At 40.2% G+C, this 27,151-nt stretch overlaps 1 protein-coding gene across 1 annotated transcript in view; it reads right to left on the bottom strand.

The window, feature by feature from the left end:
• Positions 1-17,880, bottom strand: part of LOC134089346 (NACHT, LRR and PYD domains-containing protein 12-like) — a 22,074-nt gene extending 4,194 nt beyond the window's left edge. The window contains exons 1-11 of the mRNA XM_062543789.1: positions 17,797-17,880; positions 15,409-15,716; positions 14,535-14,621; positions 14,140-14,214; positions 11,101-12,709; positions 8,886-9,059; positions 8,447-8,620; positions 6,590-6,760; positions 6,293-6,463; positions 5,130-5,300; positions 4,537-4,562 (exon numbers count right to left, since the gene is read on the bottom strand). Coding sequence (XP_062399773.1) covers positions 4,537-4,562; positions 5,130-5,300; positions 6,293-6,463; positions 6,590-6,760; positions 8,447-8,620; positions 8,886-9,059; positions 11,101-12,709; positions 14,140-14,214; positions 14,535-14,621; positions 15,409-15,664 — 2,914 coding nt within the window. The 5' untranslated portion in view covers positions 15,665-15,716; positions 17,797-17,880. The remainder of the gene's footprint in view (positions 1-4,536; positions 4,563-5,129; positions 5,301-6,292; positions 6,464-6,589; positions 6,761-8,446; positions 8,621-8,885; positions 9,060-11,100; positions 12,710-14,139; positions 14,215-14,534; positions 14,622-15,408; positions 15,717-17,796) is intronic.
• Between the last annotated feature and the right edge of the window lie 9,271 nt (positions 17,881-27,151).

The raw sequence follows: 27,151 nt of genomic DNA, 5'->3' as shown, positions 1-27,151 counted from the left end.
ATATATACTTACATACACACACACACACAGGAGGGGAGCAGAGACTACACACACCACACACACAAACACAGGGGGGGAGCAGGGACAACACACACACACACACACACATACACACAAACACACACGAGGGGAAGCAGGAGCAACACACCACAAAACACACACACACACACACACACACACACACACACACACACACACACACACACACACACACACACACACACACACACACACACACACACACACACACACACACACACACACACACACACACACACACACACACACACAAATGCAAGGGGAGGAGGGAAAACAAAGAGGTGATGCAGGACATACATGTGGACACACACACACACACACACACACACACTCTAAGAGACATACAGTCTCACATTTACACTCGGAAACAGGTCAGACAAACGGGACAACATACACACACGTTCCTCACGTACAAAACCGTATTGTCTATGACTATATGACTCTCCTGGACATCAGAAGCAATGTAATGATCAACATAAATGTAACAGGATTACCTGTGGATATTGTTTGTAACTCCACAAGCGGATCGGTCAACAGGTCTACTCATCGGTGGAGGAGGGGGAGACGAGGTGGCGTCTTAGCCAGACGGCGAAGGCGTCCAACCCGGCCTCCCATCCCTACCTTACTGCTGGCTAATCTGCAGTCCATGGAGACCAAACTGGATGAGCTCCACTGTTGTATCAGCTCATGCAGGGACTTGTGAGAGTGCAGTGTACTCTGTTTCACCGAGACCTGGCTTAGCCCAAACACTCCTTTTGGAGTATCTGACTATGGCATCCGTTTGATCTGCTGATAAAGTTTCCTTCTATACTTCTCACAACTGTTTACATTTCACCAGACGCCCCTGCTGCAGCGGCACTTGAACTGTATGTTGTAAACAGGAGAGTCAGCACCAGGAAGCAATCCTCATCATAACGGGTGACATCAATCACTGCAACCTCAAAACAGTCCTTCCCAAGTACCACCAGCACGTCACCTGTCCCACCAGGGGCGATCAGACCCTTGACCACTGTTTCACCCCACTGAAAGGCTCATACAGGTCTGTACCACACACACTCTTTGGTACATCGGACCATTTGTTACACACGTACATAACTGCTGTATTGTCTATGAGTGTATGACTCTCCTGGACTCCCTACTTAGTGACCATTTGTCAGTGTTCCTCCTTCCGGCCTACAAAACCGAAGCTAAAGCGTGAGCAACCAGCAGTGAGCAAAGTTCAATGCTGGTCTGCAGAACACGAGTCTGAACTTCAGGACTGTTTTGACATAACTGACTGGTCTGTGTTCAAAGACTCCTCGGCGGAGCTGGACGAGTACGCCGATTCAGTGACAGAGTGCATCAGGTGACGGACTACATCATGGACTTGTGTGTGCATTCCCATATCGTCCGATCCTTTCCCAGCCAGAACACCTGGGTAAACAACGCTGTTTACCTGAGCCTGAGGGAGAGGACCACGACCTGATTAGATATCAGAACTCCAGGTACACACTAAGAAGGGCAATACTTAGTGGCTAAAAAACAGTATGGGAATGAGTTGGAGAATGACTTCAGCAACTGTGACATTGCCTGTGGAAGGGACTGCAGGTGATCACAGACTATAAAGCGACACCAGCTCTTACAGACACACCTGCCTCGGTTCTGGATGAGCTAAACAAACTCTATGCTCGTTTTGAGTCTCGTGAGTCTAAACCGGGGGATGAAGGTGCTCTTCCAGTAGGAGGAGACATCTTACAGGTCTCAGAGGGTGAGGTCGGCAAAACCTTTAAAACGGGTTAAAATTCACAAAGCTGCAAGTGCTGATGACATCCAGTCTTGTGTATTCAAGACATGCGCCACTCAGGTGCCACAAACCTACACTGACATCTTCAACTTGTCCCTGCCCTGGTGCACAGTGCCTTTGTGTTTCACAAAGACAACGATTGTGCCAGTGCCCAAGAAAAGTGCTGTGTCTTGCCTGAATGACTACCGGCCCATCGCCCCTAACCTCCGTGGTGGTGAACTATCTGGGGAGACTGGTTACAGCCTACATCAATACACACCTCCCTGCTTTCCTGGACCAACTTCAGTTTCCATATACTGTACGCACGGCAGATCTGTCCATCTCCATCACCTTGCATACTGCCCTAGCTCACCTGGACAAGAAAAACACCTGTCAGGATGCTGTTCACTGACTACAGCTCTGCCTTTAACACTTTTGCCTCCACACGCTGTCAGAGGAGGGCTGAGTCCATCATCAAGGACGCCAGCCACCCAGCTCACTCCCTATCCTCTCTTCTCTCCTCTGGTAAGTGCTACCAGAGCAAACACACACATACAGGACACGCACATCGAGTAAGCAGCAAACAGTGAGTAATAACACACACACAGAAACAAATATTGAACAGACAGACAGACAGACACACACACACACACACACACACACACACACACACACACACACACACACACACACACACACACACACACACACACACACACACACACACACACACACACACACACACACACACACACACACACACACAGTAAGCAGTAAGCAGAATCAACAAAGGGGTGGTTAATGTTACACATGACTACATTTGTAGAAGTTTAGCAACAGACAGTAACTAAGCGGGCGGGACTTCAGGTTGAAAAATGACCAATCACAACAGGCCCAACTCCCTTGGTTCTGTCCCCCAAACTGTCAAAAGTCAACCCACACGAGCAAAGCTGTACTTCAAGAGAGCGAGCAGAACTCACCTTGGAGAGCGTATGGCCCCCAGTTGCTTTTTTCCTCGCTTGCTGCTGTGTCTACACGAGTGAATTAATATTTTTTGCTCCTGAGGATGTTGTACTGAGCTTGCAAGATATGACACTGTTCTACCACCATAGACCTCTGTCAACTGTCAACTGTCACCTCTGTCAACTGTCTACTCCACACGCTGTCAGAGGAGGGCTGAGTCCATCATCAAGGATGCCAGCCACCCAGCTCACTCCCTCTTCTCTCTGCTTCCCTCTGGTAAGCGCTACCGGAGCATTACCACCCACACTACACCATTCAGACACAGTTTAATACCACAAGCTGAATCCTAAATGGTCAGTGACTAAACAGCTCCTTCTCTTTATTGCCCACATGTGCTGCCCTATTTCTTTTATGATAGGCTATACTGGATGCATTGCCATGGTCACTACTGACTGACTTTTTAAATTCTACCCACACGGTTAATTTCACACATGCTATACTGCATCCGGGATGCATACTGTTTTTAGTGTTCATGTCTCATGTCCATGGGCCTGTGGTTTTATGTGTGTATAGTTGTCTTATATATTACATGTACATGTAGGTACAGGAGTTGTGTGTGTGTGTGTGTGTGTGTACAGTATATGTATGGCTGTATAATGTGTGTGTGTATGGATAGTATGGCCATGAGTAATACTGTACAGTCTTGTATTGTCTCATATAGAGTTGTCTCTCCAACTATCCTTTATTCATTGCCCCCATGCCCCCTGTGTTTATTTACCCCTTTTATCCTTGCACTACTGCAACGAATGGCATACGAATTTCACTAATTTGCAAACTATATGCAACAATATTAAGTCTTGAAACTTAAAGCAAACACACACACACACTCACACACACATACTGACACACAAACAGGAAAACAAACACACACTCTCAAGCACACAAACACACACACAGCCATAAAAATGCAGATGTGCACACACACACACACACACACACACACACACACACACACACACACAGACACACACACACACACACACACCGCACACTTTCACCACCGCACATTCACAAACACACTTTCACTCAACCTGCTCTATCACTACCTGGTGCACTGCATCCACTGTCAACGATAAGAGCAGACCGTAGCATATCATTTGTTGTATTGAGAGGATGATTGGCTGTGATCTGTCATCACATACTGTAGTTAAGCTGCTACAAGCTTAAACTGCTCTCCACCATTAAAACTTCTACACACTACCCAACAAGTCTGGAGCATAAAGAGCTATTGTGAATGTATAACATCTACTACATGAGTTTGAACAGGACATACAGTATCTGTAATCTAAATTAAAAATCTAGTCATCTACAGTAATATTTAATCCAATATGTCAAACTTTGCTTGCTTTTTCTATCCTCTAATTCTATTCTTTTCTTCCACTCTAACTTGAGACTCTCCACATGTTAATCTGTCTCTGTTCTCAGGGGCCTCTCATGTGTCATGCCGTACTAGTTCTCCTTCTTTGTCTGCCATGATCCCTCTGATGTCTGGCAACTGTAACATGCCAACGTGTCAATCTGTCTCTGTTCTCTCTCTGTCACTATGATTCAGTGTGTTTCTGCAGGACACCACAGACCCCCACACATGCTCTAAAGGCCTTTCACATGCAGTGGTGGCATAAGGCACAGTGACATAGCTGCTTAATAAAGAACACTTCAAATTCATAAGCATATAATAACAGTGCAGCACTCCACAGTAGATCAACACTTACAGTTTCTCAGTTCTCCACGGGCATGTCTTTAAAGGAGAGAGAGAGAGAGAGAGAGAGAGAGAGAGGGAAAGAGAGAGTAAATTAAACAAAGTAAATTCTACCATTATTAGAAGACAATAATCTTCACCACCTTGAATGTTTTAAATGGCAAAACAATGACATTGCTGTGTTACAAGAGCAATATGCCACAGAAAGCCTTGTTGTCAGTGACTTAGCAGGCGCAGACAGTGAGCGTTTTCAAAGTACATCATAGCCCTCATTAGTCATCTAACTCTAAACAATGAAACTTAAGAAATTGCATTGACATTCGACCTGACTGTTATAAGAGCATTAGGCCTTTTAAAGTCTTTCTGTCAGTGACTCTGCAGGTGTATTCTAAACTTTGTAGTTTATTTTCAGAGTACATTATATCCGTCAGTAGTCATCTTATTACAAATAATTCACTAGCTCATGATCCGAAATTTGCATAAAGACATGCGGTAGCTGCTTGGTAGAAAAAAAATACTGACATAATGTTGTGTGGTGAACATACTGGTACTGACACTATATATCGAAGACACTGTTTAAAAGCCTGAGGAAAGTCAAACACAAACCTCAATGTATGCAGCTTACAGTTGATGGCACTTTTCAGTGAATCTAGAAGCTGAATTCCAGTAATGCTTATGTGATTGTCACTCAGGTCCAGTTCTGTCAGGGAGATCATGTGCTGCACAGCAGAGGCTAAAGCCTCATAGGATTCCTCTGTCAGTTTACAACCAGCTAGTCTGCATAGAGTGACAAAGACAGAGTGCAAAAGGCAAATAGGAATGATATCATTTATTAATCACTTGTTTAATCTCAATGTTGTTAAAGTTCAAATAAAATCCTAACATATGTTAGGAGAAGGGATGGGCAACATAGACTATCAACTATACCACAATATGTCATGATCATTTCTGGCAATAAGCATATGAGTGTTGGTATGGAGATAGTACTATTCACCAGTAATGTCAGCTTACAGTCTTGAGAGCAGTGCACACATAATATAAATCTTGATCCTGACCATCATCCCTGACCAACTCTTTTCCTCGTCTACAGTTTGAACTCCACAGTCAGACATCTTTGTTTTCATTCTACTTGTGAGCTGCCCATCTTGCAGCACATGTAAACATGTCATCACCTTTATCATTAATATCACAATATGACAAATTATTGTCAAGTGAACTACAGATTGGTTGCAACATTTAAATGGTGTAGATGAAATCGTGTCACTACCACAGCACTGTTACTTGTGGGAGCAAAATTTTACCTCTGACATATTTCTGAATATGAACACTATTCTGCTTCCTTCCCACATTGTGTAGTTTCACTCAGCCAGAGATGGTTGAACAAACTGGGAGTTGAACTTGGTTCAACTTTTAAGCACAACTATGTAAAGGATAATGTATAGAACGCCGGTCATTATCGGAAAATAATTCCCGACAGGATGAACAAAACCTTGACGCGGGCTTTTGCTTCGTCCTGAAGGGAATTATTTTCGGATAATGACCGGCGTTCTATACATTATCGCGCTTATTATACGGCTACTTGTCAAAACGAGAAAAGAAACTTAACTCAATGGCACAGTACAAGTGACCTGAGCCCAGTGTGAGTGCGCCCTTAGTCTGGTCTTCATCACACAATGCCTTTGTTGTGTAGCAAATAAACAGCCCATATCTGAATGACACACTTCAGATACAGTACAAGATAAAAAACAAAAAGAAAGTCAAAACCCAACCTTAATATCAGCAGTTTACAGTTGGGGTGACTTATCCAGGCACTCAGAAGATGACTTCCAGTGATGTTCATGTGATTGTCACTCAGGTCCAGTTCTGTCAGAGAGACCATGTGCTGCACAGCAGAGGCTACAACCTCACAGGATTCCTCTGTCAGTTTACAACCAGCAAGTCTGCAAAAGATCAAAATAATGTAGACAACATGCTTGTTATGATTGGCGACTACATGAATAGAGAAAGAGATTAGGTAGCACAACCTCTTACAAGATGGATAATGTTCTTCTCCCAATAACACTTACCTGAGTGTCTCCATCTTACAGTGTGGAGTCAGTGCTTCAGAACCCAACTTTCCTCCACAATCCCCCAGAGTATTCTTACTCAGGTCCAGCTCTCTCAGGTGGGAGTTTACTGACTGCAGAGCAAAGGCCAAAATATCACCAGACTTCTCAGTGAGTCCACAGCCAGCAAGCCTGTAAGATACAGTTCACATGATGGTAAAGAAAAAGTTCAGAAAAAATCACCCAAATACATCACTGAAGAGTTTCTGTATAATGGTGCACAGCCAATAAGTGTACAAATGGATATAAAGGCCAGTTCAAACCAAAGATTCGCGACGGTCTGAGACGGTTGCGGAGAGCAGTTGCGGCGGTGTGAATCAAAAGTTGCAAGCAGTTGCAAGCAGTTGCAAGCCGTCGCTAAACATTCAACATGTCAAATCTTAGTTGCAGAGTTTTAGAACGTCGCTGGTTTTTAGAATGTTGCAGCTCATCTCGTCGCGGATCTTGTGTTTGGACTGGCCTTTAGCCTACGTATACAAATGCTTTACTAATGAGAAATAATGTACGAGCAATACTTTACAAACCATTTATTTACTAATAGTTTAAAAATGCTTAACAAACGAAGTATAGTTTGTAGTTATCATGTGTTATCTAAACACTTTCACTTACACTAGAAATGTGCCAAATAATGTGCCAAATAAATTTCACATGCTCTTACACAAAGCAGCACACACATGTACATAACTTGTGCAGCGTTACACAAATACGCAACACAACATGTGTGGTCTTTCTCTGTGTCTCTTCCCTGTTTTTGCTCCATCTGTGTGTTATGCTGCTATTGAATTTTGTAAAAACAGAATACCCAGGATGGGACAAACACATATAAAGGATAAATTACAGGACACAACAATATAAAAGACAAAGATGATGATGCACCTTTGTGCTCGTAGTTATATACTCATAGAATTTTGGAAAATATGACTGATCATGCAATTCATTTGATTGATTCTTAGTCCCACAGAGAGCAGCTCCACTCCTTTATCCTGCATCCTTCATCCTCTCAGATGGGAAGGTGTCCTTTGTTAGATTATTTTCTTCTGCTTTTTCTTATAACCTGCCTGTAATTCACTTACACTTTTTATTCCCGTAAGAAAGTCTGGTGGCTCTGTAAAGAGGATGTTTTCTCTCCCGACTTGGCTAAGATAACAACTCCTTTGGCTGCAAATTCAAAGCGCTGGAGTACTGTTGTGATTCACATGTGTTTGAGGCGGCTACTAATACTGCTGGTTTGGGGAGATGGGTAAGTTGACACTCTCTAAGAGCTCATGTTTTTCCCTCCTCCTGTCTGACAGAAGAGGGAGCTTGCTGACTGCATTGAGAAAACTGCTTTGGCATAATTGTGACATGTTGTTGGCTGAGGTGTTTTAGCCATAGGAAATAACCTTTTCATTATTCCAACTAGGTGCATAATATGTGAATGTCTCTGGTAAGAGTTTTGATGTTTTGATTATTCTAAAACCTTTTGGTGAATAATAACGCAGAAATATTACAATCCCAGTGATTTTACAGAATGCTTTTTGAGAAATTACCATAATCATTCTAATGATTTACGATCACCTTATACAATGCATAAATAATTACATCTATGATCTTCACAGAGGGAGTTACCTAAACACTTTTACTAACAGTAGAGATTTACCAATCTTATAAATGTCACTTATACAAAGCAGAACACACCTGTACATAAACACAACGGATGAAGTGTTCTCTGTGCCTCTTTCCTGTTTTTGTTTCGTCTGTTTCAAACTGCTATTGAATTTCACCTATAACATCTATCAGCTATTATGTCTATTACGTTGTATATGGCTCATAACTGACCTCAGTATCTCCAGCTTGCATTGTGGATCTCTTAATCCCACATAGAGCAGCTCCACTCCTTCATCCTGCAGGTCATTGTTACTCATGTCCAGCTCTCTCAGATGGGAAGGTGTCCTCTGTAGCACTGATGCTAACAGTTTACCACTTGCTTTAGTGAGTTGACACTGATTCAGCCTGTTAAGTACATAAAAATACTTGAACTGTTAAGTACATAAAGTGTAGATGCCATTATTTTACAGCTTTCTTTGAGAGAGGACACCAATTTATCCTGTTTAAAAGTTAAGGTTTGGTCTGCGTGTCCACCTATCTGAGATCTCACTAGTATTCTATAACAATTATTTCCATTCACATTCATACACACTGATCAACACCTAGTGCTGGGAAATGAACATCTCAGTCAGTTGTGTCAGATCCCACAATAACATTAATGTTTACCCACCAAACTCTCCTTGTGACATTCACTACAGGGAGCATTCTGTGGAGCCCTTCCTCTGATCTCAGGTACTTCTTCAGATCAAACTCCTCCATGTCTGTAGCTGACATGAGCAGCAGATAAGCCAGAGCTGAACACTGGGCTGGAGTCAGGTTCTTCTCATCTGCTGAGTTTATGTACCTGGGTGTCATTTAAGACAACATGTCAATTATGTACATATACAATATTTGGAATCTTATAATATAATACTCATTGTTAGCTGCTTAAGACTGCACCGCTTTACTTCAAAACAAAGTTCAGAATATTAACCCTTTCATGCACGCATTATGAAAAAAAGTGTCTAGATTTTTTTAGTATTGATTTTAGTACTCTATATGAGCCCAATATTGAAAATCAGTTGGCATTTTTTAAAAATATGCTTTTATATAGAAGTTATGTTATTGTCCACGTATGTGGACAGTGCGCAACAAAGGGGTAAAAAAGGATAAAATGTAATGACAGAAAATGTGGAAACTATGGCCCTCTACTTCCTCCATACTACCCACCCAGCCCTCTACTACCCCCATACTACCCACCCACCTCTCTACTACCTCCATACTACCCGCCCAACCCCTCTACTACCCCCATTATTGCTCACCGACCCTCACCCACCCCTCTACTACCCCCATATTACCCACCTCTACTACCACCACTACCCAACCACCCCTCTACTACATCCATACTACCCACCCCTCTACTACTAATCCACCCACACCTCCAGTACTCTCATACCCACCCCTCTACTACCCACCCAACCCTCTATTACCCCCACATTACCATACCACCTTGGCATTACCACATGTAATTAGGTCATTATGTATAGATATGTTTACCAAATGTTTGTTTCTTTGTAATTTAAAGCAATTAAAATCATATTTGAAAAAAAAAAAAAAAGAAAAGTCCTAGTTACAAAATCTAATTTTTGGCCATTTAAGTCCTCTGTTGCGCAACGTCCACATACGTGGACAGTTGCTTTTTAGGGTCTACAAACTCCATTTTACATCCGATTTAATTTCTGAAAACATAGAGTTGTTCAACACACTCTCCTGTACAGCATAATATTTTTTTTTACATGATTTTGCCTTCTTGAGTACTAGCTTTTTACAGATATGCCTGGAGCATTCAGCATATGGCCATTACTGTCACTCATGTTGAATTGATGATGTCATCAAGCAGTCAATATTCCAAATATAAGATGATACATATTGTTAATATATTGCCAAGGACCTACTAAAACTGCCCTGAAGTGGATTGGTGTATATCAACATGATAAATAAGTAGAAAACAGAGTTAAAGTTACTGTCCACACATGTGGACGTTGCGCATGAAAGGGTTAAAGTGATAGATACAGTATTAAGCAGTAGTTTTTTTTCTTTACAAGCAAATGTACTGTACTTATATATTCTGAGAGACGAAGCTGACTTGATACCAGTAATTCATAGTTTACGGATGTTTAGGTATTAATTAGATAGTCAGAAAATATTTCTTTGTGCAAGGAACCATCTGATTGACGCCGCTAAGGCAGCCTGGAAACTACTGCCCTAATGTTTTGCCTCAGATAGGGGACCATTCACAGAACAGGGGGGAAAGCAAGACAATGATAAGCTATGCACAGACACACAACTTGCTATAGAAGGTCGTTGAAGACCAGTAACCACTTGGTGAGTTGCACATTTTTTACAACAAATGTTTAGGGGTGTTTTAAGGACAGAATCATCCTGGCTCATAGCGAGCAATGCTGAGCCATACAGAGAACATTCTAAAGCATTCAAATTGCAGCAACAGGATCAATTTTCGAGATTTTGGTGCACCACTCGTTTGCATCCTAGGCAATACAGAAAACGGGCTAAAAGTGAAAAATACCGAACTATTCCTTTAATCCTAGTAGCCTGAAGCATTTAATTCGCAGAGCATACAGATTGTTTTAAAAAGACCTGTCTAGGTCCTGTTTTTAGAATGTTCACACCACTCTCATATCAGGTGTAGCCAGTTCCATTGGTTAGTGTGGAAGGCAACTGTTGCAGCACTCGCTCCAGGAACAGATCGCTTCAGTTACATGTCCGGTGTAGCCTAGCTGTAATACTGGACTGATTTTGATAAAAAAAATTCCCTTCAACATCATGATCGTCTACTTATGCTCTTTGCCAAAACCTTCAAATTGAAAATGGCTTGTATGCATTACCCATTGATCTCCTGAATCAGTGAGTTGTCCCCAAGCTCATTCAAACAGTGGAAGAGGTTGATGGTCCGTTCTGGTGAGTCGTCTCTCTTGATCACTTCTTTGATGAATTGAACTGTGTTCTTGATACATGTTTCTCTGACAGCTAACTGCGGCAGCACATTTTTCAGGGGGGACCTAATTTGAGGCTCCAACATTGGAGCCAGGCCAAGGAGGAAGCGAACAAAAAGATCCAAATGTCCATTCTGGCTCTGTAGGGCCTTGTCCACAGCAAGCATGTAAAGGTCAAATCTTGAGGGTGAAGATAGCCAGTGGCTCATCTTCCTCCATGTTGTGGGGAGACGATTTCCCAAATAACAAGTTGCATTTTTGTTAAGAACGTAAAGAGCTGCCAAGAATTCCTGTACACTTAGATGTACAAAGCTGAATATATTATCTTCAGCTGCAGCACCCTCAACATTGAAGATCTGTGTACAAACTCCAGCCTGCAATGCTCCAGTCCTGACATCAATACCACAAGCTTGCAAGTCGTTCTCATAGAAAATCAGGGTGCCTTTCTCCAGATGTTTGAATGCCAGTCTCCCAAGTTTAACAAGCAACTGGCCTTTTTCTTTTCCACTCATCTTCATGTTACTGTCCAAGAATTCGTTCATTCGTTTCATCTGAGTGCAAGTATACAGTGTGTACATTTCTGTCAAAGTTTTGGCTTTTTTTTCTTTGCTCTGATCTCCCAGTATTTCATCTACCACACTAGCTATAATCCGGCAGAATACTGGTATGTGACACATGATGTGGAGGCTTCTATTCTTCTTGATATAAAGAATGAGTTTCTCGGCTTTCTCTTTATTGTTTATGTTCTTCTGAAAGAACTGATCTTTCTGGTCATCATTGAATCCTCTCACCTCTGTCATATAATTGAAGCAGTCATTTGGGATCAGACTGGCCGCTGCTGGTCTGGTTGTAACCCAGATGTGTGCAGTGCTCAGTAGTGTTCCTTTAATGAGACTTGTTATGAGGATGTCCACAGAAGTCTTCTCACTGAGTTCAATAATATACTTTTCAAAGTCGAGGTGGAGCCTGCTTTCATCCATACCATCAAGGACAAAAATAGTTTTGCATTTAGTGAATTCATTTTCTGTCAAATCTTTGAGTTCTGTGTAGAATGCAATCAGGAGTTCAAGAAAAGTGTAATGTTTTTCCATAATCAAGTTCAACTTTCGAAAAAGAAGAACAAAGACAAAGTCAATGTCTTGATTTGTTCCTCTATCAGTCCAGTCCATGACAAACTTCTGCACTGCAACCGTTTTCCCCACACCAGCAATCCCCAAAGTCAAAACTTTTGTGGCCTGATTGTTAGTGTGAGTGAATATGTTTGCCAACTTAACTTGCTTATCTTCCGTGCTTGGTCCTCTCCCAATTTGATTCATGTTAATTGGCGACACTTCATGTGCATTGTTGACCCCACTTGTGCGGCCCTCAACAATGTAAAGGTCAGTATAGATATCGTCTACTTTTTTAACTCCATTTTCTTGATGAACAGCAGAAAAATTGGTTCTCAAGTGTGTTTGAAGCTTCTCTTTCAGTATTTTAACTTTCCGTGCTGAACCATGACCTGAAATCAACAAAAATAACAGGTAATGAGAAATATCTGGTTGCAAATGCATATCATACTGTCATCCTAAAATACCATTTTTACTCCCTAGCATTGTGTGTACTGTATTGTCAAGGTGCCATTTTACTTCCAGCATTCATGTGGTTAAATCTGCTTTCTTTTTGCTTTCAGCCATTCTGTAAGGCGGAATTATCATTGGAAGAATAAATGGTTACACTTTAGTTAGTTATCTACACAAAAGTGACATGACACTGTCATGAACATGTCATGAACATTATGACATAATGCTAATGTTATTAAGTATCATTTGGTTTATGTCATGATAAGTTAGGGTTAGGGTTAGAGTTTGATTTAGGGTTAGGGTTCATGTGCCATGACCGTGTCATGTCACTCTTATGTAGGCTACAGTAGATACCTTCAAGTAAAGTGATACTGAATAAACATATTTTCACTACTTTCTTATAATCAATCGTACACTAGTGCAGAGCCTAGATGTGCCATTTATTATTCGTATAACATGAAATTTGGCACTGCACACACTCGTGCCATTAGGATGACACCCACCAAATTTGAGAGCAGTCGGATGAGTGGTTTGAGAGTTACTGTATGCGTGGAACAGAAAGACAGACAGACAGACAGAGTGACACACAGACAGACGTTTCTTGCATTAATAGATAGATGTGTATTAGTAAAATGTCATTGTGGTGAAGTTAGGTAGACACTATGTTTATAAAGGATTAGACTATTTTCAAATGTAAGAATGAAAATGACAGCAGCGAAGTGGCTATTCGTATAAGTTCTATTCTGTGTCCATAAGCAGTCTGGATGTGCTATTGCAGCCTTTCACTTTCACTCCTCGTGGCCCCTCCCCACATCCATGGAAATAACTATGATGACCTGACATGAGGTACCTATGAGATGCGTATATGCCCTGTACTAAATTAATGAAGGCCCCTTGCTTCTCAGTTGCTTCAAGTAAGCGAAAGCTACATAGCATTGTTGATGAAAAGATGAAGCAGAACAGTTCTTCAGGGGATAGAGAAGAGAAAAACAGAGATTAAGAAAATGAGAGTGAACTACAGGAACAGCTTCAGGTTTAATGTCAACAAATAATAGCAATGTTTAGCTGATCTGCTGACTTACTAAATTACATCTGAGTAATAGGCTATATAAATTAGTGGTAAACATCAATGTCGCTGTAGCTCCTTCTGGCATTCTATTTCATTGGTTTTCAATATTTATTGTAGGCCTAAGTAATGAAATGGTAAACATACTGTAGTTGCACAACTAATAATTTCCACTAGTAGCCTAAATAATATGAACAGTGGCACGGCCAGAAAATCATGATACCGGCAATCCACTCAGTAATCTAGGTCCTCGTGGAGGTGTGTGTGTGTGTGTGTGTGTGCGTGTCTCTGTGTGTGTATTACCTCTTTGTAGCACAGGTGCTCCAGATATGTTCATGTTGATCCCTCCTTCCTCTGCAGAGCACTGCTGGTCTCCAGCTTGGGAAAGAGAGAGAGAGAAGACAGGAAGATTTATCAACACAGGATGGTGAAAGGGTGAGAGTGGGAAAAAGGCAGATAAGACAGAAGACAGAGAGAGGGGATGATTGACAGAGACAACACATGAATGAAAAGGAGGAGAAGGACATGAAATGAAACAGAAAGTCACACAGGAAGTAAGCAGAATGTGAAAGAGGGAGGGAAAGAGACAGCAGAAAAAAATGATGAATTTTACTCTCCCCACATGCTCAAACAGGTGCACTACCAGAGACTTGCAGTTAATATACTGTATCACTGGTGAAATTAGGGTGGCTCTTCACCTTGCTGTGGTGCAGGTGCTGCAGACATGTTCATGTCGATCCCTCCACCCCCTGCAGCCGGACTTGTGGAACACTGCTGACCTCCACCTGAGAGAGTGTGTAATGATGGAGCAGTGGAGGATGAATGCCACTTCTTAACAGAATGCAACAAGTACACATCCATTAGAGATACCTTTTTCCCCCAATTTGAATTAGTTATACCTCAATTTCAAACTTTAGAGAATGAACAAAAAATTGAATTTCTGTTAGGAGAACAAACAAATTGTATACACCTGGCGGCACAATACTTGTTAGAGTGTCACAAAATGAGGAAGTGAGTGCATATTGACAATATTTGATGTATATACAGTACAGTACATATACTTATATTATTGTATTCATAATAAGTTTCCTTCTATACAGTATTGCATAAGTTTCCTTTCATTTATAAACCATATAGTAGTATTAAGTAAGTTTCTTTTTTCTTTTATTTCTTATTTTTAATGTGTTGATTGTTTCCAAACAGATATTGTATCTGTTTGTATTGCTATATGTCTGCTTTGGCAACACTGCTTTGTTGAGTCATGCCAATAAAGCTACCTTTGAATTGAGAGAGAGAGAGAGAGAGAGAGAGAGAGAGAGAGAGAGAGAGAGAGATGAGGGCAAAATTCAACAGAGAGATAATGAAAAGGTGCAGTGAGAGAGGGAAAATTACAGGTAAGACAGAAGACAGAGAGAGGAGATGATTGAGAGAAGTAATAGGAAGAGGACATAAATTGAACAGAAAGAGTCCGACAGGAAGTAAGTACAGAACTCATTAATTATTTTCATCATTATTCATTCATTTTCATCTTTCCACATTCAAAAACAGGATCAACTTCAACTACACACTTACACTTTGCCAGATCACTCTCCAAGTCCATGGCCAGCTGGTTGTGGTTCATCTTCTGCAAGATGGTCAACGTGACGGCCCCCGCCCCCATGCTGTGCACCTGCACCATCAAGTCCACGGCATCATCTGTGTCGGCCTTCTCCAGCTTTCCCCATGCCATTCCGTACTCATCCCGAAGGTAGCATTTAAACCTCTTAAAGTCAGCCCCCGAGAGGTTGTCCAGAGTCTCCCTCAGCAGTTCATTCAGCGCTGCAGTCATCGTGGGCTCCAGATTATGGGTCTGCTACACTGGAGGTCAGGCCATCCCAGCCCTGTAAGATGTTGAGGGGTTCATGAAAGTCCATATGGAAAACAAAATTCCAATATGCAAATATGCATTGTGCCATGAACTGTTTAGGATATTAGTGTGTGTGTGTGTGTGTGCGTGTGTGCGTGTGTGTGTGTGTGTGCGTGTGTGTGTGTGTGTGTGTGTCTGCATGTTTTTTTCATGCACTAGCCAAATTCGATATTCTGGGCAAGTTGCAATAGAATATATTCTTTCACACTACTACAACAGAGTCCGATTTACCGTTTCATGCGTTACCTCGACTGTGATCCAAAGCATACTGTATCATGTGTGGTACGGTTGGCATGACACCATGCAATCCAAATATGGACTTTTCCTTTGAATTAGCAACCAATTGCGAAAGTTCAAAGGCGAGTCTAGGCTGAGAACGGAATATCATTGGCTGTTTCAAGGCAGTTCCCATTTTATTTAGTCTCAAAACTCACCTGACCACATTGCATCAGTAGCTCTAGATCAGGGATGGGCAACTGGCGGCCCGCCTCCTCACTCAGAGCGGCCCGCGGATGATCATTTTTACTGTGATTAAAAATGCGTGTTTTTTTTTTTTTGTTTTTTTTTACCGCACCATCATTGTAATTATACTGTTCGCCGATAGATAGCGCCTCCTATGCAAACCGTGTCGGGGCCTCGGACCTTTCCGATCGCTGAGGAAAAACAGTGCACACATGGAAGAAAAGTAGAAAACTCATTTAGAAAACCGTAGGCTACCTTTCAGTCAAAATCGGAAGCAGTGTCTGTTCATGGAATGGTAAGGCAAACCCATGTCAAGTTTTGCTAGAAACTATATCAGCCATGAACGATTTAAATTTAAGTCGCCACTACTATACAACACTGCGAAAAGTTATCAGAAGTAGCCTGCCCTACACACACGGAGCTTCTCGGCCGCTGTCGTAGACGACCTCAAATCAAAAGTAGGCTAGCCTACACTAACAATAGCGACTAATTGGCAGAATTACATAGTAATCCGTCTTTTGCTGTTTCGCTTGAGCTTGCCAAAGCAAAGAAGCTACTGTATATCAGATGGCGAAATTGTTTGGGTGCGTAGTGGAGGTAAAAACTTCGAAACGGTATATTTGTCCCGACGCACGGTGACGCGCATAATTGTTGACATTCTGATAATGTCGAGGGGGGGAGCTGAGACAAATCATGCATGACTGCAAGTAGGCCTACTGTAGCTTACTTTTTGGCGTTGGATGAGTTCAGATGTGATGGATGTTACATGTTACATCTGCACTCTCATTATGGACGTTAGGAAATGTCTATAAATTCTTAAAAATGGAGTGGGAGCATAAATGCATTGAATATGAGGCGTGTTGCACCTCATGATGGGCCATTGTTTTTCAGTTCTGTGCCATCATTGAATGGTGATTTATGTGAGCCCTTTGCACTGAAAATGATACTTATCACTGGCTGTAAAATATTTGTATTTGTTGTTAGGGAGTCTATGTTAAAAATGCATTTGAGCATGAAAATTGACATATTTCGTTCTTATTCAGAATTATTTTGCAGCATCAGATGTGCGGAAGTGCGCGGCCACATTTGTTGCCCATCCCTGCTCTAGACACAAGACCAACCAGTCTAGTGAGTACTGACTGACTTCAGGAGTTTGTGGACCAAAGGTAGATTTGCCAATCTGTTAACACAGGTGTAGTACTAGACACAACATCACAGTTTATTGTTCTTTGCTAAAATAAAGTCTAATGCTGAGAGAGAGGGGAAGACATGTGTAGTAGGCCAGCACCAAAAATTATGTGATGCCATCTTATTTTTCTATTATTGGATAGTGTTGATCTAACTTATTCCTACAACCTGGAAATAGTAGTCTAAATCATCCTGATTACATTTACTCATATCATATCAGTATTGATTTGATGCAATAGGCCTCTGCTACCCCCGGATTAGGTTACGGAGAAGTGTCTGTGAGCCTGTTGAAAAGCAATTTACACCCATTTTGTTCAGGCTAACAGACTAACACAAATCCTGTCAGCCAGGAAGTGGCCTGTCTAGTGTCTACAAAAACTCGTATAGGAGAGGAAATTACTCACCATAGTTCAGTTTTTCATCGTTATCTCCGTCTTTCCACCAGGATGGACTACAGGCTTGAGTTGATATGTTGATCCTTTTGTTTCCACCTGTGCGCAGGTGCTTTTAACAGAAATTCTGTAGGCTAGAACAAGCCCTCAGGAGGTAAGCTAGACCAGAAAAGCCAGTTTTGTCATTAATGTAGCTTGCATTCTTTTTGCAGGCGTAGATATGGCACAGACAGATTGCTCGATCTATGGCTACTCCATACAAATATACAATTATTGGTAACACTTTATAATAAGGGTATATGAATTCTCATGAACTAATGCATGAATTAATGCATGAATTACGCATTAGTTAATCCATTAATATATCATGAATCATTATGACTTAACATGAATTCACTGATTGTCATTAATGAATTAATACATAAATAACTCATCATCTTAAGCATTAAGTACGGTTGGCACATCATCATGAATCATGATTAATTAAGCATGATCATGATGACTTTTTGTCAGACAAAATTTTGGACATCACCGTCATGGAGAAAAAAGAAAAGTAACTAGAAATGCAATTCCAAGGAATTACCAGTGCATGAAAATGCAAAAATAGATAATGTAGATATGGTTACTAAGGTGTAGCTAGGGTAAACATGGTGGTTGCATAGTTTACAGAGAGTTGATAGTGTGAAGGTAGACAGTTTAAAGATGAAACATTCCAGTTCTAACTTAACTAATGATTTCTAATCATGTTAAAATGTTGATTAGCTAAATTAGCTAATGATTTCTAGCAGTGACGCTAAAAATGCTAATAATGCTAACAATGCTAACTTTACTAACAATGCTAACCAGGTTGATTAGCTAACTTAACCGATGATTTCTAGCAGTAATGCTAAAAATGCTAACTATGCTAACAATGCTAAATTTGCTAAGAATGCTAACCAGATTGATTAGCTAACTTAGTTGATGATTTTTTGCAGTTATGCTAAAAATGTTAACTATGCTAACAATGTTAACTATGCTAACCATGCTAACTAGCTAACTTGCTAGTGAGGACTTTTATTTTGAAACATTTGTTGCTAGGGTATCCATGGTGGCCACTATCAGGAAACAAGAAGTTACTGCAGTATAATCATGTTGGTTGCTATGGAAACGGTCATAAACACTTAATTTTAATGGTTGCTATGTTGGTTGCTAGGTACATGGAGGTTTCATGTAGTTGACTGGAGGCATAGTGGATGATAACTGACAGTTGGAATGGTTGAACAGTTCAATAGTTGAGTAGTTTCAATGGTTAAATGATTTAATAGTGTATTATTGCAGTGAGGACTTTTATTTTGAAACAGTTGTGGACAGAGGAAACAGTTAACAGGATATGTAGTCTTCTGAGAGACTGTATGCTTAAAGCCAGAGAAACTGACAGTTGGTGCCCAGGTGGCCGGCCACCTGGCGTAAGATTCTAATTGCTGCTGTGATGTCATAATGAGCAATGTTAAGTCTATGGGGGAAATTGTAATAGTTTTTAACTAATAGTTTAAAAAGTATAAAAGTTACAAAGTTGAAAAGTCATAGCACACATGTCCTAAGTAAGACCTACGTAACGCAGTTTGAATGAAGTTTCTACGTTAAACTTTTCTATGTTAAATTGCGTGCGTTAGAAGAATAACTAGAAATGCAATTCCAAGGAATTACCAGTGCATAAAAATGCAGAAATAGATAGATAATGTAGATATGGTTACTAAGGTGTAGCTAGGGTAAACATGGTGGTTGCATAGTTTACAGAGAGTTGATAGTGTGAAGGTAGACTGTTTAAAGATGAAACATTCCAGTTCTAACTTAACTAATGATTTCTATTCATGTTAAAATGTTGATTAGCTAACTTAGCTAATGATTTCTAGCAGTTACGCTAAAAATGCTAATTATGCTAGCAATGCTAACTTTACTAACAATGCTAACCAGGTTGATTAGCTAACTTAACCAATGATTTCTAGCAGCAATGCTAAAAATGCTAACTATGCTAACAATGCTAAATTTGCTAACAATGCTAACCAGGTTGATTAGCTAACTTAGTTGATGATTTTTTGCAGTTATGCTAAAAATGCTAACTATGCTAACAATGCTAACCATGCTAACTAGCTAACTTGCTAGTGAGGACTTTTATTTTGAAACATTTGTTGCTAGGGTATCCATGGTGGCCACTATCAGGAAACAAGAAGTTACTGCAGTATAATCATGTCGGTTGCTATGGAAACGGTCATAAACGCTTAATTTTAATGGTTGCTATGTTGGTTGCTAGGTACATGGAGGTTTCATGTAGTTGACTGGAGGCATAGTGGATAATAACTGACAGTTGGAATGGTTGAACAGTTCAATAGTTGAGTAGTTTCAATGGTTAAATGATTTAATAGTGTATTATTGCAGTGAGGACTTTTATTTTGAAACAGTTGTGGACAGAGTAAACAGTTAACAGGATATGTAGTCTTCTGAGAGACTGTATGCTTAAAGCCAGAGAAACTGACAGTTGGTGCCCAGGTGGCCGGCCACCTGGCCTAAGATTCTAATTGCTGCCGTGATGTCATAATGAGCAATGTTAAGTCTATGGGGGAAATTGTAATAGTTTTTAACTAATAGTTTAAAAAGTATAAAAGTTACAAAGTTGAAAAATACAAAGCAGGCATGGCATAAGCAAGACCTACGCAACAACGTTTGAATGAAGTTTCTACGTTAAACGGTTGAAGCTGAATTGCGTGCGTTAGAAGAAGAATAAGAAGAAGAAGAAGAAGAAGACCGAGGAAGAACAGTACAGTGCATTTTCATGCACTGTAATAATAAGAAGAATAGGAAGAACAGTACAGTGCATTTTCATGCACTGTAATAAGAAGAAGTTGAAGACTAGGAAGAACAGTACAGTGCATTTTCATGCACTGTAATAAGAAGCCTAGGAAGAACAGTACAGTGCATTTTCATGCACTGTAATAATAACTAGAAATGCAATTCCAAGGAATTACCAGTGCATGAAAATGCAAAAAAATTTAGATAACTTAGCTAATGATTTCTAGCAGTTACGCTAAAAATGCTAATTATGCTAGCAATGCTAACTTTACTAACAATTCTAACCAGGTTGATTAGCTAACTTAACCGATGATTTCTAGCAGTAATGCTAAAAATGCTAACTATGCTAACAATGCTAAATTTGCTAACAATGCTAACCAGGTTGATTAGCTAACTTAGTTGATGATTTTTTGCAGTTATGCTAAAAATGCTAACTATGCTAACCATGCTAACTAGCTAACTTGCTAGTGAGGACTTTTATTTTGAAACATTTGTTGCTAGGGTATCCATGGTGGCCACTATCAGGAAACAAGAAGTTACTGCAGTAAAATTATGTTGGTTGTTATGGAAACAGTCATAAACACTTAATGGTTGCTATGTTGGTTGCTAGGTACATGGAGGTTTCATGTAGTTGACTGGAGGCATAGTGGATGATAACTGACAGTTGGAATGGTTGAACAGTTCAATAGTTGAGTAGTTTCAATGGTTAAATGATTTAATAGTGTATTATTGCAGTGAGGACCTTTATTTTGAAACAGTTGTGGACAGAGGAAGTAATGAAACAGGATCTGTAGTCTTAATGAGATTGTATGCTAAGCCTGAGACAGAAGGTGCCTCTCATAGCGTTTACGCGTCCTCTCTCGCTCCTCACTGATCTACATAAAGAATGATGGAGCGGCAACAATGGGATAGTCTAGCCCTTCTTCTATCTTTCTTTATGTAGATCATTGAGGATCGAGGAGCGAGGGAGGACATATAAACGCTGCTTGAGAGGGACCCACAGTAAATACTTTAAAAGTTGTATGTAGATAGTCTAATTAATGTTGATAGACAGAATGTTTAATGGATGTTGATAGGCAGATTGTTTAATAGATATTGATTGACAGTTTAATGGGTGGATGAGTGAATGGTCTGAAGAAGATGAATGGATAGAAGGTTGGATGGAATGTGCCTTATATTCTTGTTAAGAGAGACACTAGCTGCGTTTCCATTACCCATTAAATTGCGCAAATTAAGAGTTGCGAAAAGAAATGTGCTTAATGGAAACACACACATTTCGAAAAAACTCACATGTTTCGATAAAAAGTTTTTGCGCTCGGGTGAGGTGGTATTTCGAGCGTATCGAAATTTGTATATTTCGCAAAACTGCAATGGAAACACTTTTTTCGCATCTGACGAGTCACGTGATCCAACAAACGGATGTTAGGAGGAACGAAACCGACGAAGAAGACTGCCGACAGGAAGTGGCACCGGGAGAATAATGTAAAACAATATTTTTTTTTTCATTAAAAGTGGCTCGTGTCATTCTAAAATGTTGAATCCACAGCTGTGAACTTGCCGACAACACTTTCTCAAAAACGCTGCATAGGCTACGCAACCGCTCAACTAGTTTTGTTTACCCATAGCAACAACGTTGCTTTGCTGGTTTAACGTGATGAGAACGGTGCTGAAAGAAATCTAGATTCTAGTTTTAGAAACTAGTCAACTGGGCTGATCTACGAAATATTCCACTGACATGGCTGTGACATGGTTTAAGCATAGGCCTACTACAACAAACTCCTGTGAAATATGTCATTTTTAATTTTATGTTTCTGCCCCACCAAAACGTAGGCCTCCTCCGCTGATGGCTTATAGCCTAATGACTGATAATCAGCGTGCCGTGGTGGCAATTTGAATGCATTTAGTGTAGGCTAAATCCCTATGGCTAAATCTGGGTAATGTTGATAACCACCATGTCTCCTAATGACTTACAGCACGCGAGAATACACGAGATTTTAATTTAGTTAGCCGAATGTAATGGAAACACCGCAATTGCGAAAATTGTGATATTCGACATTAAGACAATATCGACAAAGTTTTTGCGCATATTTGTAATGGAAACGCAGCTACTGATACAGCTCTCTGAGAGTAGTTGACACAGGTGTAATCAATTTAACTGGCTAGTCTTAAGAGAGCCAGAGTAGGCTACTCTTAAAGGTAGGGTATGGAATGAGCTTTTTTGGCCATTTTTGCAAAATCACTTGAAATCCTATTCCTAACCCACTTATAGCCACTAAGTTGGAAGCACTGAAATGGAAATTAAACACGTCAATCATCTGCGGAACGGGCAGGGCTCGAAAAACTCCAGCCAATAGAATTCCTCACCCCATACCATCATTTCACAGCTCGATCGTCAATCTAACGTCTTACTCCTCTTCCTACTCCCCCTCCCCACCGCGCGCGACCCTTTCGAAAGCTGGTGACCGCGAGTCAGTGCTGAAACGAAACCAACTGCCTGCTGCTGCACGTCCATGTTCCCCTCTTGTTGTGTCACTTCATTTCTATACAAACTAACTAAGGCAGCGGATACCTACGGAAACTCAATCACCCACGCAATAAATAAGCTATGTAGCAAAAATTACATTTTACCATGACACGAAGAGTGCTGTAAACATGAAATCGAAACTTAACAGCTTGGAGCTACGGTGGAATAGGCGAACCAACGGGGCAGCACTAAACTCGGATATTTCAGGAGATAATCGCCCTGGTAAGAACAAACCAGATTCTGTTCAAATATACACACCTATGGCTACTGAACCATATGTACTACAACCCTTTGGAGGTGAATAGCCTAAAGAATGTAATTGGGGAAGTTGATGTGAGTGATTGTATGGAGACTAGAGCTCATAGTGCTGTAGACGCCAGGATGGCATTTCATTTAGCCTGGCTCGCTCTCGCGCTGCGCATTTGAATTGTCGCTCGTGCATGGAGGGCGGGACTTGAGGTTGTATATGTTCAAACTCTGCCGTCCGTTTTGCTAATTCCGTACCCAACCTTTAAAGCCTGAGACAGAGTAAATAATTTAAAAGTTGAATGTAGATAGTCTAATTAATGTTGATAGACAGAGAGTTTAATGGATGTTGATAGACAGATTGTTTAATAGATGTTGATAGACAGTTTAATGGGTGGATGAGTGAATGGTCTGAAGAAGATGAATGGATAGAATGTTAGATGGAATGTGCCTTATATTCTTGTAGAATGGAGAGACACAGCTCTCTACTGAGAGTAGTGGATACAGATACAGGTGTAATCAATTTAACTGGCTAGTCTTAAGAGAGCCAGCCTGAGACAGAGTAGATTGTTTAAAAGTTCAATGTAGAGCGTCTAATTGATGTTGTTGATAGGCAGACTGTTTAGAATGGGTGGATGAGTGAATGGTTTGAAGAAGATGAATGGATATAAAGTTGGATGGAATTAGGAGGACTTATTTTGATATTGTTGTGCGCAGAGGATACAGGGGAACAGAATATGTAGTCTTCAGAGAGGAGCCTGAGAGAAACTGACAGTTGGTGCCCAGGTGGCTGACCAGCTGGGGTAACATTCTAATTGCTGCCGTGATGTCATAATGAGCAATGTTAAGTCTATGGGGAAATTGTTAATAGTTTTTAATTTATAGTTTAAAAAGTATAAAAGTTACAAAGTTAAAAAATACATTGCGCTGATGTCCTAAGCAAGACCTTCGTAACACAGTTTGAATGAAGTTTCTACGTTAAACGGTTCAAGCTGAATTGCGTGCGTTAGAAGAAGAACTAGAAATGCAATTCCAAGGAATTACCAGTGCATGAAAATGCAAAAATAGATAGATAATGTAGATATGGTTACAAAGGTGTAGCTAGAATAAACATGGTGGTTGCATAGTTTACAGAGAGTTGATAGTGTGAAGGTAGACAGTTTAAAGCTGAAACATTCCACTTCTAACTTAACTAATGATTTCTATTCCTGTTAAAATAATAACTATGGTAACTATGATAACCAGGTTGATTGTTAACTTAGCTACTGATTTCATGCAGTTATGGTAAAAATGTTAACTATGCTAACTATGCTCACAGTGCTAACCAGGTTGATTAGCTAACTTAGATAATGATTTCTAGCAGTTATGTTATAAATGCTAACTATGCTAACTATGGTAACAATGTTAACCAGGTTGTTTAGCTAACTTAACTGATGATTTCTAGCAATAATGCTAGAAATGCTAACTATGCTAACAATGCTAAAATTGCTTACAATGCTAACCAGGTTGATTAGCTAACTTAGGTGATGATTTTTTGCAGTTATGCTAAAAAATGCTAACTATGCTAACTATGCTAAAATGCTAACCAGGTTGATTAGCTAACTTAGCTAACCATTTCTAGCAGTTATGCTAAAAATGCTAACTATGCTAACAATGCTAACTATGCTTACCATGGTAACTAGCTAACTTGCTAGTGAGGACTTTTATTTTGAAACATTTGTTGCTAGGGTATCCATGGTGGCACTATCAGGAAACAAGAAGTTACTGCAGTATAATCATGTTGGTTGCTATAGAAACGGTCATAAACGCTTAATTTCAATGGTTGCTATGTTGGTTTGTAGGTACATGGAGGTTTCATGTAGTTGACTGGAGGCATAGTTGATGATAACTGACAGTTGGAATGGTTGAACAGTTCAATAGTTGAGTAGTTTCAATGGTTAAATGATTTAATAGTGTATTATTGCAGTGAGGACCTTTATTTTGAAACAGTTGGGGACAGAGGAAGTAGTGAAACAGGATCTGTAGTCTTAATGAGATTGTATGCTTAAAGCCTGAGACAGAAGGTGCCTCTCATAGCGTTTACGCGTCCTCTCTCGCTCCTCACTGATCTACATAAAGAATGATGGAGCGGCAACAATGGGATAGTCTAGCCCTTCTTCTATCTTTCTTTATGTAGATCATTGAGGATCGAGGAGCGAGGGAGGACGCTGCTTGAGAGGGACCCACAGTAAATACTTTAAAAGTTGTATGTAGATAGTCTAATTAATGTTGATAGACAGAGAGTTTAATGGATGTTGATAGACAGATTGTTTAATAGATGGTGATAGACAGTTTAATGGGTGGATGAGTGAATGGTCTGAAGAAGATGAATGGATAGAATGTTGGATGGAATGTGCCTTATATTCTTGTAGAATGGAGAGACACAGCTCTCTACTGAGAGTAGTGGATACAGATACAGGTGTAATCAATTTAACTGGCTAGTCTTAAGAGAGCCAGCCTGAGACAGAGTAGATTGTTTAAAAGTTGAATGTAGAGCGTCTAATTGATGTTGATGGGCAGACTGTTTAGAATGGGTGGATGAGTGAATGGTTTGAAGAAGATGAATGGATATAAAGTTGGATGGAATTAGGAGGACTTATTTTGATACTGTTGTGCGCAGAGGATACAGGGGAACAGAATATGTAGTCTTCAGAGAGATTGTAGGCTATTCTTAAAGCCTGAGAGAAACTGACAGTTGGTGCCCAGGTGGCTGACCAGCTGGGGTAACATTCTAATTGCTGCCGTGATGTCATAATGAGCAATGTTAAGTCTATGGGGAAATTGTTGATAGTTTTTAATTTATAGTTTAAAAAGTATAAAAGTTACAAAGTTAAAAAATACATTGCGCTGATGTCCTAAGCAAGACCTTCGTAACACAGTTTGAATGAAGTTTCTACGTTAAACGGTTCAAGCTGAATTGCGTGCGTTAGAAGAAGAACTAGAAATGCAATTCCAAGGAATTACCAGTGCATGAAAATGCAAAAATAGATAGATAATGTAGATATGGTTACTAAGGTGTAGCTAGGGTAAACATGGTGGTTGCATAGTTTACAGAGAGTTGATAGTGTGAAGGTAGACAGTTTAAAGATGAAACATTCCAGTTCTAACTTAACTAATAATTTCTATTCGTGTTAAAATGTTGATTAGCTAATGATTTCTAGCAGTTAAGCTAAAAATGCTAATTATGCTAGCAATGCTAACTTTACTAACAATGCTAACCAGGTTGATTAGCTAACTTAACCGATGATTTCTAGCAGTAATGCTAAAAATGCTAACTATGCTAACAATGCTAGATTTGCTAACAATGCTAACCAGGTTGATTAGCTAACTTAGTTGATGATTTTTTGCAGTTATGCTAAAAATGCTAACTATGCTAACAATGCTAACTATGCTAACTAGCTAACTTGCTAATGAGGACTTTTATTTTGAAACATTTGTTGCTAGGGTATCCATGGTGGCCACTATCAGGAAACAAGAAGTTACTGCAGTATAATCATGTTGGTTGCTATGGAAACGGTCATAAACACTTAATTTTAATGGTTGCTATGTTGGTTGCTAGGTACATGGAGGTTTCATGTAGTTGACTGGAGGCATAGTTGATGATAACTGACAGTTGGAATGGTTGAACAGTTAAATAGTTGAGTAGTTTCAATGGTCAAATGATTTAATAGTGTATTATTGCAGTGAGGACTTTTATTTTGAAACAGTTGTGGACAGAGGAAACAGTTAACA

The sequence above is a fragment of the Sardina pilchardus genome, chromosome 1 (genome assembly GCF_963854185.1).
Source record: "Sardina pilchardus chromosome 1, fSarPil1.1, whole genome shotgun sequence".
Taxonomy (NCBI): Eukaryota; Metazoa; Chordata; class Actinopteri; order Clupeiformes; family Clupeidae; genus Sardina; species Sardina pilchardus.
Note: the sequence above shows the minus strand (reverse complement) of the source record. Positions and strands in the feature narration are given on the sequence as shown.